Raw genomic sequence first — 14,822 nt, 5'->3', positions numbered from 1 at the left:
TCACTGGGACTCCTGCTCTGGGGAAGCCCCTGACATCACTGTCAATGTGTGGACAGCGATGTCAGAGGCTTCCCCAGAGTCCCAGAGCAGAGCCTATACTAGCACTTTGCCCGGGACTCCAGCTCTGGGGAAGCCCCAGACATCGCTGTCCATATATGGACAGCGATGTCTGGGAATTCCACAGAGTCCCAGAGCAGAGCCGATAATAGCGCTCTGCACAGACATCGCTGCCAATATGAGGACAGCGATGTCAGGGGATTCCCCAGAGTCCCGGAGCAGAGTCTATACTAGCGCTCTGCTCGGGACTCCGCTCTGGGGAAGACCCTGACAACACTGTCCATATATGGACAGCGATGTCAGGGAATTCCACAGAGTCCCGGAGCAGAGCCTGTACTAGCGGCTGTGTCCCGCGGGCCGCAGATGACTGCCCCAGGGGACGCGTACTTGAGACCCCTGTACTAGATACTTTAATCCATTGTAATTTAATTCAACAGAATACATATTTAACCCTTTGGTGACAGCCTTAACCCATTGGTGACATGAGCCTTATGACATGGCGCTATGTAGTTACTGTAAAGCGCCATAAATACACGGCATGGGGATGGTGATGGCACAGAAGATGTGCCCGCGCCATCTGCAGCGGGTTTGAGTTGTGTATTACCGCTGACACTGCTGCAACGGCCGCGATAGGAGATGACTACCCCTCAGATGCCGTGGTCAATAGCACAGCGACATACAGTGTCAGAGCCGCGAGATCTCATTAGTTCTCTCGACTGATTAAAAGAACGCTACCAAGATCATTTATATAACGGTTATTGGTGTATACTTATAGCGAGATCTCTTGGCTCTGACAATGTATGCTGCTGAGGGGGTTATGGAATAACCGCAGAAGCATGCCGGGAGTTTGGACTCTGCGGTTATTTACATAAGGTCTGTGTCACATGTAAAGTGTGTGTGTATATATGTGACTTTATAAATAAAATAGGATGAACGTGGTGATAGGCACTCTTTAAGGGGTTAAAGAGGTTGTAATCTTAGACTTCGTTTAAAACTCTCCATTCAAATCCACCTGGCAATAATGGCAACAAGAGGATTTTTGTAGTCACTGTAAAATTTCTCTCGTGTAGTCTTCATTGGGGGACACAGAAAACCATGGGTAAAGGTTGCTGCCACTAAGAGGCGTGACACAAAGAAAATATGTCGGCTGTTTATACCCAGTTTACAGGAACAGAGCTAATCAGTTTGTACCCCAGCAGTAGGAGAAGAACAAGAAAGGCAAGAAAACAGAAAAAAACTGAGCAACACACAGACAAGAGGCAACATAACCTCAGAGCAATGGATGGGTACTGTGTTTACCATTGAAGGCTGCGAGAAAGAGATTTTACATTGAGTATAAAAAATCTTATTTTCTTGTTCGTTTCATTTGGAAACATAGGCAACCATAGGACGTCCTAAAGCAGTCCTTGTAGCGGGAAGAATAGAAGGCCCACAGGCATGCAGATTTTGGATGGTTCCTCCCTAGGATGAGAGGAACAGAAGGAGGGCAATACATCTCTATTGAGGTGGAAAGAGGAAACGACCTGTATGAGGATGGGAGGTACCAGATGCAGGACCACCTGACCCTAGAGAAGGGTTAAAAGATGGGGGAGCAACCGGAGAGAGACGTCCAGTTCAAGACTTGCAAGATAGAGGAAAGCTGAGGAAGCTGGAAAGGAGGAAGCTGGATAACAACCAAAAAATAGGTAAAGGTCCTAGGGGAGCACAGGAGGCATGTAAAGCAGGAAACATGTGTGCCACCATGGGAAGACCACAAATGGGGCTTAGAACCTGGGTACGGTAGATGGTGTGAAGGATGGTTTATTTGCTTATATTCTCTGTATTAAATTACATTATGAATTATCAAGCAAGATGCCAAATTACTAAGATATGTATTCTCCATTTTGTAATGACCTTTCTTCTATATAATTTCTGCTTAGTTGAATTTCATGTGTGCGTTAAGCGCGGGGGGGCTGGCAAACTGGCCAATTGCCCAGGGCACCATCCTCCCAGGGCCCTCCGCCGACTAAAGCAGCCATAGCGGTTGCTACGGGTCCCGTCTGGGACGGTGGAGCGCTCCATATGTAAGTACAATTTTTTGGGGGGGGGGAGCGGTCTGTGGCGCTATCTACTAGGGGGGGCTGTGTGGTGCCATCTACTAGGGAGGGGGCTGTGTGGCACTATCTACAGGGGGGCTGTGTGGCACTATCTACTGGGGGGGCAGTGTGGAGCTATCTAATGGGGGGGGGACTGTGTGCCGCTATCTACTAGGGGGGCTGTGTGGCGCTATCTACTAGGGGGGCTGTGTGGCGCTATCTACTAGGGGGAGCTGTGTGGCGCTATCTACTAGGGGGCTGTGTGGTGCTATCTACTAGGGGGGGCTGTGTGGCAAAATTTACTTGGGGGGCTGTGTCGTACTACACAGGGGGAAGGCTGTGTGGCACTTTCTATAAGGAGGGCTGTGTGGCACTATCTATAAGGAGGGGGCTGTGTGGGTGGCGCTATTTAGAAAGGGCGGCTTTGTGTGCAGTGCTATCTACAGGGGCTGTGTGTGGCGCTATTTACAGGGGGGCTGTGTGTGGCGCTATTTACAGGGGGCTGTGTGTGGCGCTATTTACAAGGGGCTGTGTGTGGTGCTATTTACAAGGGGCTGTGTGTGGTGCTATCTACAGGGGGCTGTGTGTGGCGCTATCTACAGGGGGCTGTGTGTGGCGCTATCTACAAGGGATGCTGAGGCACTATCTACAGGGGATGCACAAATGGGGCATGGTTACTGAGGGGTCACTTTTATTGTGTCGAGCACCGAGGGATAATTATTACCATCCGGGACACTGATTATGAGTTTGGAATGGGGTATAGGTGTGGAGGGTGCTGGAAGAGCGAGAAACCAACATGTCTGTGTGTCAAATTCCGCAGAAACAAGTCGTGGCTAGAATAAGTCGTCACAGTGGTCTGTACCGGATGGAAAAAAGAAGGCAAATTGAACGACTCTAATCAGAGAAAACATCAAGTCAATAGATATAAATGTGCTGTAATCACTTCTGCAGAGCTCCTATATATACAGTGAAGGAAATAAGTATTTGATCCCTTGCTGATTTTGTAAGTTTGCCCACTGTCAAAGACATGAACAGTCTAGAATTTTTAGGCTAGGTTAATTTTACCAGTGAGAGATAGATTATATATAAAAAAAAAAAAAAGAAAATCACATTGTCAAAATTATATATATTTATTTGCATTGTGCACAGAGAAATAAGTATTTGATCCCTTTGGCAAACAAGACATAATACTTGGTGGCAAAACCCTTGTTGGCAAGCACAGCAGTCAGACGTTTTTTGTAGTTGATGATGAGGTTTGCACACATGTTAGATGGAATTTTGGCCCACTCCTCTTTGCAGATCATCTGTAAATCATTACGATTTCGAGGCTGTCGCTTGGCAACTCGGATCTTCAGCTCCCTCCATAGGTTTTCGATGGGATTAAGGTCTGGAGACTGGCTAGGCCACTCCATGACCTTAATGTGCTTCTCTTTGAGCCACTCCTTTGTTGCCTTGGCTGTATGTTTCGGGTCATTGTCGTGCTGGAAGACCCAGCCACGAGCCATTTTTAATGTCCTGGTGGAGGGAAGGAGGTTGTCTCTCAGGATTTGACGGTACATGGCTCCATCCAGTCTCCCATTGATGCGGTGAAGTAGTCCTGTGCCCTTACCAGAGAAACACCTCCAAAACATAATGTTTCCACCTCCATGCTTGACAGTGGCGACGGTGTTCTTTGGGTCACAGGCAGCATTTCTCTTCCTTCAAACACGGTGAGTTGAGTTAATGCCAAAGGGCTAAATTTTAGTCTCATCTGACCACAGCACCTTCTCCCAATCACTCTCAGAATCATCCAGATGTTCATTTGCAAACTTCAGACGGGCCTGTACATGTGCCTTCTTGAGCAGGAGGACCTTGCGGGCACTGCAGGATTTTAATCCATTACGGCGTAATGTGTTACCAATGGTTTTCTTGGTGACTGTGGTCCCAGCTGCCTTGAGATCATTAACAAGTTCCCCCGTGTAGTTTTCGGCTGAGCTCTCACTTCTCACCCAGCGTCTTACTTATGGTTTTGTAGCCCATTCCAGCCTTGTGCAGGTCTATGATCTTGTCCCTGACATCCTTAGAAAGCTCTTTGGTCTTGCCCATGTTGTAGAGGTTAGAGTCAGACTGATTAATTGAGTCTGTGGACAGGAGTCTTTTATACTGGTGACCATTTAAGACAGCTGTCTTTAATGCAGGCACCAAGTTGATTTGGAGCGTGTAACTGGTCTGGAGGAGGCTGAACTCTTAATGGTTGGTAGGGGATCAAATACTTATTTCTCTGTGCACAATGCAAATAAATATATATAATTCTGACAATGTTATTTTTTTATTTTTTTTTATATATATAATCTATCTCTCACTGGTAAAATTAACCTAGCCTAAAAATTCTAGACTGTTCATGTCTTTGACAGTGGGCAAACTTACAAAATCAGCAAGGGATCAAATACTTATTTCCTTCACTGTAACTGGCATTTACAACTATATGGTGGTAATATTATATGGTTTGCAGAGCTTCGGTGTATAACTGCCATCTACCACCATATGGTGGTAATATTGGTCTTTGTATAGTGGTTTTTATACAGGAACAGTATGGGGGTATTATTCAATCACTACGTGGTTATGGTGTGATGTTATTATTCAGTAACAGTAAGGGGTTATTATTCAGTTACTATGTGGTTATGGTGTGGCGGTATTATTCAGTAACTGTATGGCGGTATTATTCAGTAACTGTATGGCGGTATTATTCAGTAACTGTATGGAGGTATTATTCAATCACTATGTGGTTATGGTGTGGCAGTATTATACATTAACAGTAGGGGCTATTATTCAGACACTATGTGGTTATGGTGTGGCGGCATTATTCAGTAACAGTATGGGGGTAATATTCAGTCATTATTTGGTTATGGTGTGGTGGTATTATTCAGTAACAGTATGGAGGTGTTATTCAATCACTACGTAGTTATCGGGTGGCAGTATTATTCTGTAACAGTATAGGGATATTATTCAGTCACTATGTGGTTATGGTGTGATGGTATTATTCAGTAACAGTATGGGGTATTATTCAGTAACAGTATGGGGGCATTATTCAGTCAATATGTGATTATGGTGTGGCAATATTATACATTAACAGTATGTGGGTATTATTCAGTCACTATGTGGCTATGGTGTGGTGGTACTATATAGTAACAGTATGGTGGTATTATTCAGTCACTATGTGGTCATGGTGTGGTGGTATTATTCAGTAACAGTATGGGGGTATTATTCAGTCACTATGTGGTTATGGTGTGGCGGTATTATTCAGTAACAGTATGGAGGTGTTTTTCAATCACTATGTAGTTATGGGGTGGCTGTATTATTCAGTAACAGTATGGGGGTATTATTCAGTCACTATGTGGCTATGGTGTGGTGGTACTATATAGTAACAGTATGGTGGTATTATTCAGTCACTATGTGGTTATGGTGTGGCGGTATTATTCAGTAACAGTATGGAGGTGTTTTTCAATCACTATGTAGTTATGGGGTGGCTGTATTATTCAGTAACAGTATGGGGGTATTATTCAGTCACTATGTGGTTATGATGTGGTGGTATTATTCAGTAACAGTATGGGGGTATTATTCAGTCACTAGGTGATTATGGTGTGATGGTATTATTCAGTAACAGTATGGGGATATTATTCAGTCACTATGTGGTTATGGTGTGGCGGTATTATTCAGTAACAGTATGGGGGTATTATTTAGTCACTATGTGGTTATGGTGTGGCGGTATTATATGGACCTTATATTGTGTTATTATTGGTAATATTGGTCTTATAATAGTGAGTTGTGTTCAGTAACAGTATGCAGGTAATATTTAATCTGGTATATTGGTATGATTTAATAACTATACATGTATATAGATAATAAAAAATTGTGTGAAATGGGGGACATATGCTTTGGGGCTTGCAACACTCCTGGACGCTTTAGAAATCAGTGAGGACGTTCTCTGCACTCCACCTTCTGAATTGACTGCATTTTTGATACACTAATTCAGCATTTGGGGCGCCACTGTAACTTTGCCCAGGGCCACACTTTGCCTAAAACCAGCCCTGAACATCGCGGGTGCCTCACTGAGCTCTAGAACCGGGGTCTCAACCCGTTCCTCCTCACTGCACATATGCAGTGAGTAGGATTTTGAATGGAGCGGTGAGCCACCATGCACTGACACTCCATTCAATGTCTATGGGGCCGACGGAAATAGCCGAGCACTACAGAGCGGATCTGACACATACTCCCAGTTTTAACAACATTGGTTTGGAAGCACGAGTAGCATTCCAAGTGATCGACATTTTGGCAAATACATTACCCAATGCAGCAAGAAACTGTGAGATCTTTGGCTGGTGGTGTAGTTGGATAGTGTAAAATATTTGAACCAAGCACTCCAAACATAGCAAAGAGATGTTCTTCCCTTTTTCCTTTTTCCCAGATTCTTCAGCTGCACATGGTATTGATGTATACCTCCACATTAACACCCTGTGTGGTTAAGATGAAGAGAGTTTTAGAAATTCACTAGTTTATGGAGATGACACCATGGTCAACGTTGAAGTAGATATAACCATTTCTATGAATATTATAATAATGATCTGAGTGGGTAAACAAGTGTGTTAAGACTAATAGCCACCATCATAAATGTTACGTTACGTGTTGGCATTCTAAGGGCTTGTCCAAACGTAACGCAATTGCTGCCTATTTTCCGTCCGGAATTGCGTACGGAAAATACGCAGAATGCAGTAGCATTTAACAAATCTCATCCACGCGCTGCATAAAATTTCCGAACAGAAATTCACCTGCTGTGCGTATTTTTCGTACCGCAGCATGTCAATTCCTGCTGCAGAAAGTGGACTGAATTGCAAAAGTAAAAACCGCAGGAAATGGTGCGGTTTTTCCGCAGAGGAGTTTCTGCCAAATTGCTGCAGAAATTTTCTGCAGCAATTCCTTTATGTGGGGACAAGCCCAAAATATGACAGCACATTATGATTTTGTCAATTACTTAGAAACCGTAAATGAAAAAAAAAACAAACTTAAATGAATTAAGCTTTTAGAAATGCAAAATCACATGGTACATGGTAAACATAATTGTATTGTGTCTTTTTTGGGGTCACAGAACAATCAGAAACGTTGGTGGCCATTAAGGAACGTCCCTGCTCTTTACCTGGTTATCTCACAGATGCTGTGGAACATTTTCTCACAATTCTGGCCATCAGGTCCCTCTGTGACTCCAGTCTCCTTCAGTTGCTGAATTTTCTGCAGTGCAATGCTGACAGCGTATCTCATGAAATCTAAGTTGGATCGAAGCACGCTAAGACTTTCTTCATGGACTTTCATGTTGTCTCTGCCAAGAAATGTAAACTATGTACTCTGAACTACGGTGCAGTGCTTTGCAGATCAATCATAATACTTCAGAATAAAGACTGACAAAAAGTTTACAGAAAATAGCATACCTGAATAAAGCTGTTAAAAGTGTGGAAACAAATCCTATAGACAACAAGCTCCTGTATGCTTTACTACCGCCTGATGATCTTCCTTTAGCAGATTTCTCTTTTAAGATGTCAACGAGTTTGCCGTAGCACTTAAATATTCCTAAAATGTCTTCGAACTTACTTTTACTGGAAACAAAGACATTGTACAAATGAATAACATTGATGGAAAGATCCAGAAAAAAAGAGCACTCATAGTGTAAATGTGCAATATGTAGGCTCTAGCTGTATAAACCTCATATTCAGAAGTGATGATTATTGTAAATAGGATCATTAACGATAAATACATTTAAAATGATGGCATTAACAATCATTTAATTGAAAATCCGCTCCAAAAATTTTCTTGGTTATCTGCGATAAACACCACAATCATAATGTTAACCATCATCCTAAATATACATGGGGGGCAATGCACTATATTCAAATTTTATAGGAAATATCTTTTTGCTTATGCCGAATATATTCAAAAGATTTTTTTAAATCCTGACATTGTGCTTTCTGTCACCAAGTGTAAGCAAGCCACCCAAAAGAATGCACACAAGGATGCAGTCTATCGCAAGCTCTCTCCAAAAGGAGAAAGGCCACCAACCTGTTCCCCAACCCTCCGAGACAGAAGAGCCACCCAAGCATCGCCCAGGGCTTAAAAGTCTAGCTATATCTCCCCTTACAAGGGGGATTCCACATTGCAGGGCGGTGATGAATCTGAGGGCCACACTCAGGCACCGCATCCTGAAAAATCCTTGTGACAAATATTGTAGGCTTTAAATGGCCAGTTTTTACGCACAAGTAATTGTGTTATTACCTGTTATGCACTCATAAAATGATGAAAAAATTTACAGTGGGATATTATTCTTCTAGTGTGCCCCCCAATTGGGGTGTTGTTTTGATCTTGAATAATTAGAACATACTCAGCAGTAATAAAGATTTGTATGGCAGACTCAGGAATAAAATAAGAAAGATACACGTCAGCCAGGACAGAAATCCGAGCGCTGAACAGTAGACCCATGGCAGTAGTGGGGACCTGGAAAAACGTTTTCTTATTTTTCAGGAATACCATATTCTACATACAAAATGCCACAACAGAAACAAGCCCTCTTGATTTGTAAAAGACATCAGATCTACGCCTTACCTAAAACCTGCTGTGTAAAAATTGTACTCCATTAGCACCTCGCAGACTCCCATAACCAGAATTGCATAGTTATAATTTTTCATCCCAACTCCAGATGACAAAGAGAAGTCAGCTGACTTGTCCTAGTTGGGAAGGAAGATCATATTATTAACATTGGGTTCAGACAAAATGTAAGTGTGGGAGGGGCATAGTGGTCAGCCAAGAAGTAAAAGATTTGGGAGTAGGGAGGGAGGGTTGCACGAGAGTGGCTACAAGCAGCGGTAGTGGGATAGACAGCAGAAAGCCCAGACCAGTCACTCAATTAAAAGTATTGAAGTGGTTGACCGGTTGGAAAAAATAAATGAAAAAATTGCAAATGTTATGGAATAAAAAAACAAAAACAAACAAACAAAAAAAAATAACACTGCTCACCTCGTCAATCCTCTGCCAATCCAGCTCGGTGATACCAGTAAGAATGGTACGTGACAGCACAAAATATGGTGGAGTGTTAGAACTATGCAAGGTATTAAAGGATGTAAACAATATACCGCTATTTGGGGTACACCTTGGTTATCTCATATGAACACTCTGACAGATTTTGCTATGTGGAAGAACAAAGGGGTACGTAGAATAGAGCAGTTGTTGGAAAATCAGGAACTGAAGCTATTCTCCTGTCTACAATCTGAATTTGGTCTTCCTCATACTCAATTTTATAAATATTTTCAGGTGCGTCAAGCGTATGGAATGGAGAATAGCAATACTGCCGTCACAGTAACGGACAATGTCCTGATAGGAGTCATTGGCATGGCCAATCGCACCTCTGGTCTAATATCCCTTCTGTACGACAAGATTTTTAGATAGTTTTCCTCCCTTGTTAAGGAGTAAATGGGAATGAGATCTTGGGCTCATAGAAGAAAGTCAGTGGGGGATATATTGTCGCGGATTCCTAAATTATCTATGAATGAAGCACACCGTATTTCTCATATACTTCTAATACATCGGGTTTATAGAACACCAGCATTTCTGACTGATATTGGCCTCAGGGATTCCCCCGTCTGTCCCAGGTGTGGTGGGGAACCTGGCACATTGATACATATGATGTGGCAATGTTTGGTCTGAGGTAGTTGACACTATCTCTTCTGTATACCAGGTGTTGGTGGATTTCACTCCGTTTGTATGTGTTTTGGGATACGTGGAGGACATCTCTGTTTCTGAACATGTAAACGTAGCGGTTGCTCGTATGTTGTATATGGCTAGGAAGCTTATTGCACAACATTGGCTGGATGATCGACCACCTACACTATTGGAATTTTGTAGTAAAGTCACGTGGCTAACACGTATTGAAAAATATATGTACACAGCTAGGAATGCTGAACACATATATGATAAAATATGGTCCTTGTGGGTGGAGAGACGGGGTCTGAATTTGTCACCTGATGCTGCAGCTGAGATTCATTCGGGAACGTAATAGTTTTGTAGACAGTGAATGTTGTGTAGGGTAAACTGAATGGCAAGGGGGGGATCTTACTGCTTAATATATCTGTATACCATGGATTTATATATGTTTTGAACTATATTTGGTGCTGTTTTATGTGCTAATATTGTGTATTCGTAACAATACATACTCTGGAAGAAGGGGGGAGGGGTGTGTTTGCATTTGGGTTGTGATGGTGTATCACAAATGTTTTATTTTTTGTTGAAAATGAAAATAACAAATTACTTGATTTAAAAAAAAGAATGGTACGTGACCACTGAGTTCATTTGCGATGAATCAGCAGAGGATTGAAGAGCTAAGTATTTTTTTTTAGGTATTTTTAATATTTGCAGACAACCCCTTTAAACCCCTTCCAAGAATTTCCCTCGTGTAATAAGAAAATGTTACCAGTTCAAACTCCTCCAAATCACATTTAGTCATTCTCCTGGTTATGGATTCCAGTATCTCATCAATTTCTTGTTGACATGCCATATAGTCTTCATCGTCATCCATTCCTCTTTCCTGCAGTAAACTGCTACTTTGTTTATACCAGCTTAGGCAACTGTGAATACTGCTCAGCAAGTGTGCCTAATCGAAAGAATAATAATAATAAAGATAAGTTATTTTTTTTACCAAAGAACCCGTTTATATATTGTAAAAAATAATAAGTGTGACTTGGATCTTCCATATACCCAAGTTTATACATTCACAGCAGAATCCACTGTCCACCATTTAACTGTGACACCTAATCCAGCAATAGACATGATTGCTCAGATGAGCTTTATTTCTGGAGTGATTTCTCACTGAGAGAGTAGTGGGAGGGCGACTAGGGAGGAAAGTTCTTGAAATGATTCTGAAGCTGTTCCCGAGTGACACTCATAGGCTTTACCAGTTGCATTTGACACAGTGTACAGAACTGCCACTATTTCTTTTTATTCTAGGATTAGGCGACACCCCTTTGTGTAGCTGTTGTATGATCAATCAGGCTGATCCCCAAAACTTACCAGATACCAGGAAGAGGTGTTGGATTTGATCAATAATACCTACCAGCTCCACATACCATTAAACCCAGAGGATCTCCCTCTTACCAAACCTGTGAAGCTGGCAGTTGCCCGCATGTTTTATAGTGCCAAAAAACGTATTGCTCAATCCCTATATTTCCTGAATTTATAAACAAGATTAAATAGTTAAGCCCTGCCGTTTACATAACTTGGAAGTTACCGAAACAGCATTGCACGCCGTGCTACGCTCTTTCCGTAACACCCATTAATTTATAATTGAGCCAGGGTAGCTCAGCGAGCTTGGCTGTTTCCAGAATCGCGACCACCTTCACTACCTGGATGAAGCGGCTGCCTTACCAGTTGGGGACCGTGTCGGGGGACCCACATTCTTGACATAGATGCGGGTCCCGCCTTTGGAAATGCCATAACTGTCTGTCTGTCGTGAGACAACCCTACAATTTTGTGGTGGCTCTTGAGAAAAGCATGTACCTAACAAGGGGCACTATTAAGACCTGAGAATATATGGGCTCGCTGGTTGGATAACTCAGGATATGTCTCGGTGTCACTGATTAGGCACCATATATTGGGCAGTTAGTACCTCATATTGATAGTGGTAAGGGGTTTCACGTGTACATTTTTGTCTATGTGATGCTGAAAATTCTTATTATGTCAAATATTTATGAATTCTCCTCTGTACATGCTTCTTCACTGTGCTCCTAACATTGGCCATTGTACTATTTGCCTTCGTTCCACAGCTCTGTAATTGCCTATGCTGTGACCTTACCATCATTGACATTACTGTCATGGCAAACTCGCTTGGATTTTGGACACTGACTGCCTTGAAATCCAGATGCGCTACCGAACTCTCAATAAAAATCACACTAAACATACCAACATGTTACACAAGTATATTACTAGGCCACCCTGGCCAAATATCAAGATATACAGATCGACTACTGAGTGGTGACCAATAGATTGTGAGGCTGGCTACCACACGACTTTCTATACCCACTCAATATAACCCACCTTAAAAAGTAGAATCTGGCCCACTAACCAACACAAAACAAAGATGTGATGTCAAAGGAGTTTTCCAGGATTAGAAAAACATGGCTGCTTTATTCCAGAAACAGCGCCACACCTGTCCATGGGTTGTGTCTGGTATTGCAGCTCAGCTGTATTGAAATTAATGAGGCTAACTGCAATACCACACAAAAACTGTGTGGTGCGAATTTTAGGGGAAAAAAAACACCCATGTTATTCTGATGTTGGACAACTTATTTAATATGTCAGGACATCATTACTAGCGCCGATGAATGGTATGCAGCAGCGGAACCAGCAGCAATAGCGGCATGTCCCATTGCTTGTTTTATTTCTAACAGGACTTTAAAAACGAAAATTTAAGAAAATACAAAAAAAACAAAACACATTTTGCTTTAAGAATATGAGGCTAGATCCCTGCGATCACTAGTTTGCCTTTTCATTAGCTGTTTTATCAACAGTGACTTACCAGTGGCTCCTGCAGTATTATTTGCTCTTTTTGGGCAGTGATACACTTCTCCAGCTTTAATGGTGGCAACAAGTCAGCCTCTGGTTCATAATAGCGCTTTAACTAAAAAAAAGAAAGTCAAATGACGAGTACATTTGCTGTTTTTTTTCTACTTCCACTTCAGAACACAGTGCACAGAATGGAACGCTGAATATTTTACACCATACAAAAATTGTATCTTCTAAACATAGAATTGAAATTAACGTTTTCTATTACCCTGATCATACAAAACATTTTCAGTTTTAACCATGTCATACCTGAGCCACAAGAGTGTGCATGATGGGTCTGGCTAACTGGGAATTCCGTCGAATAACATCATAAAAACCCTAACAAAAAGTGAGAAAATGTGATCTAGATCAGTGGCCTTGTTAAAAGGGAAAAATAACAAATCACCCTCTTCAAAGTAACAAATACCAGAGATATACCTCATAAAGAATACGTCTAATGTCTTCCTGCTGACTCAAGCATCTTCTCAGACATCCTAGTATTTCCAAACAAAAAGCTTCATTTGCGGCTGAATTATAACGAGTATGGACATCTACCAGCACCTGCCAGGTTAAGAACAGATTATAAGCTTATGCCAACCTATATGTTCAAAAATTAAAAAAAAAAAAGACTTAAAGGCCATAAAAACCTTTGAAGACTTTTTTTTTACTAAAACAGTGCAAAAAATGTTTTTTACTTTTTCAGATGCAGCTTCTATGTATCCTGAATACATAGAAGCTGTATCTTGCGCTTAAACTTGAATCCGTCAGGTCAGTGGGACTGATGGTTTCGTTGACAGCGGATCCTGCGTGTCTGAACTTAGATGTGATCTAAGTACCGCTGACCTGGCGGATTCAGGTTTCAACGCAAGATACAGCTTCTATGTATCCAATAAACGTAGAACATGGATCTGAAAAAGTAAAAAAAAAAATTACATTTAAATTAAATTAATAAAAACAAATTACAAAGTTGCACTAAAAACAAAAATAAACTGTTTTAGTAAACATAAAAAGTCTTCAACGGGTTACATAGTCTTCAAGTATAGTAAGTTACCTGACTTGCGCCAATGGCTTGGCTACATTGAGAAGAGGACAAGCTCCCCAGGACCTTGAAATTCTTTAGCAAGAGCAGGAAACCAGCAACAGCAGACTTCCGGGCATCTAATTGACTAATCACAAAATGAATGATCAGAAAACATCAAAAACAGGGATTTTGCTGATACCCTCACTTATTTATTATATACAAAGTGAGTTAGAGGGAACCACAAAGGTGTATACCACCAATAATTGCTTATTAAATTATTTGGGAAAAAGGAAGAGAGGAAAAGAACTGTGGTTCTAGTAGGAAATAAAAATAATAAACTTTATTAATATATTTATGTTAAAATAATTCTATCTTTTTCAATGTAGGTCAAAAATAATTAGCAGTGCAGAAGACCCCTTGTCCTGCACTTAAAGAACTAAATTTGTCTTGTATATGTTTAATTGTAAGTTGCTACTATCATACAATATCAAATTGGACTTTATTGCTTACTAGAGTGAGTAAAGATCTGACTACACTGGTATGTTATGTGCACTGCGTGTTTCAGCACTGGCTGTCAGTCTCTGAACATTGTATCTACTGTTCTGTGTACACTGATAGTTGCAATGTTTCTGTTAGTAAATAGACAATGTATCAATTCCTTGGTTCTATGCTATGCACTGTTTGTGTCAATGTTGGCTAGCTAGTTCATAGAAATGTAAGGTTATTTAAATGCTCGTATTTACTGAAAAAATCAGCACTTGCTGCTAGTTGATATTCTCAAGATTGAATTACTGTTGGAGTATCGTGCTGGATTTTATAAAGTGTCTATTTTACAATTGTTATGTTAATATAACAGTCCACATTTGTTTGTTATGCCACGCTGGTCATTTCTACCAGAAATAGCAGTGATGCGGTAACCTGTGTGAATGAGCACTACAGGGAGTGCTCTGATTCTTAATTGCTCAATGTCAGTTCCCACCCTGCGTTTGTGAGAAGCTGTGAATAGCAAGACTCTAAATGACGGCACTTTATAATGTTAGAATGAATGAAAGGTTTTG

The 14,822-nt window shown here is 41.3% G+C and overlaps 1 protein-coding gene across 5 annotated transcripts in view; it reads right to left on the bottom strand.

Moving 5' to 3' along the window:
• The window catches only part of FANCI (FA complementation group I), a 98,420-nt gene that overhangs the window by 23,367 nt on the left and 60,231 nt on the right, over window positions 1-14,822 (bottom strand). For all 5 annotated transcript variants that reach the window (XM_075858177.1, XM_075858174.1, XM_075858175.1 and 2 more), the window contains 9 exons: window positions 13,795-13,909; window positions 13,182-13,304; window positions 13,014-13,082; window positions 12,718-12,819; window positions 10,618-10,797; window positions 8,757-8,878; window positions 7,592-7,756; window positions 7,303-7,482; window positions 6,457-6,623 (listed from right to left, as the gene is read on the bottom strand). In XM_075858177.1, coding sequence (XP_075714292.1) covers window positions 6,457-6,623; window positions 7,303-7,482; window positions 7,592-7,756; window positions 8,757-8,878; window positions 10,618-10,797; window positions 12,718-12,819; window positions 13,014-13,082; window positions 13,182-13,304; window positions 13,795-13,909 — 1,223 coding nt within the window. The remainder of the gene's footprint in view (window positions 1-6,456; window positions 6,624-7,302; window positions 7,483-7,591; window positions 7,757-8,756; window positions 8,879-10,617; window positions 10,798-12,717; window positions 12,820-13,013; window positions 13,083-13,181; window positions 13,305-13,794; window positions 13,910-14,822) is intronic.

The sequence above is a fragment of the Rhinoderma darwinii genome, chromosome 3, assembly GCF_050947455.1.
Source record: "Rhinoderma darwinii isolate aRhiDar2 chromosome 3, aRhiDar2.hap1, whole genome shotgun sequence".
NCBI classification, from domain to species: Eukaryota; Metazoa; Chordata; class Amphibia; order Anura; family Rhinodermatidae; genus Rhinoderma; species Rhinoderma darwinii.
This window is presented reverse-complemented; position numbering and strand designations above follow the sequence as displayed.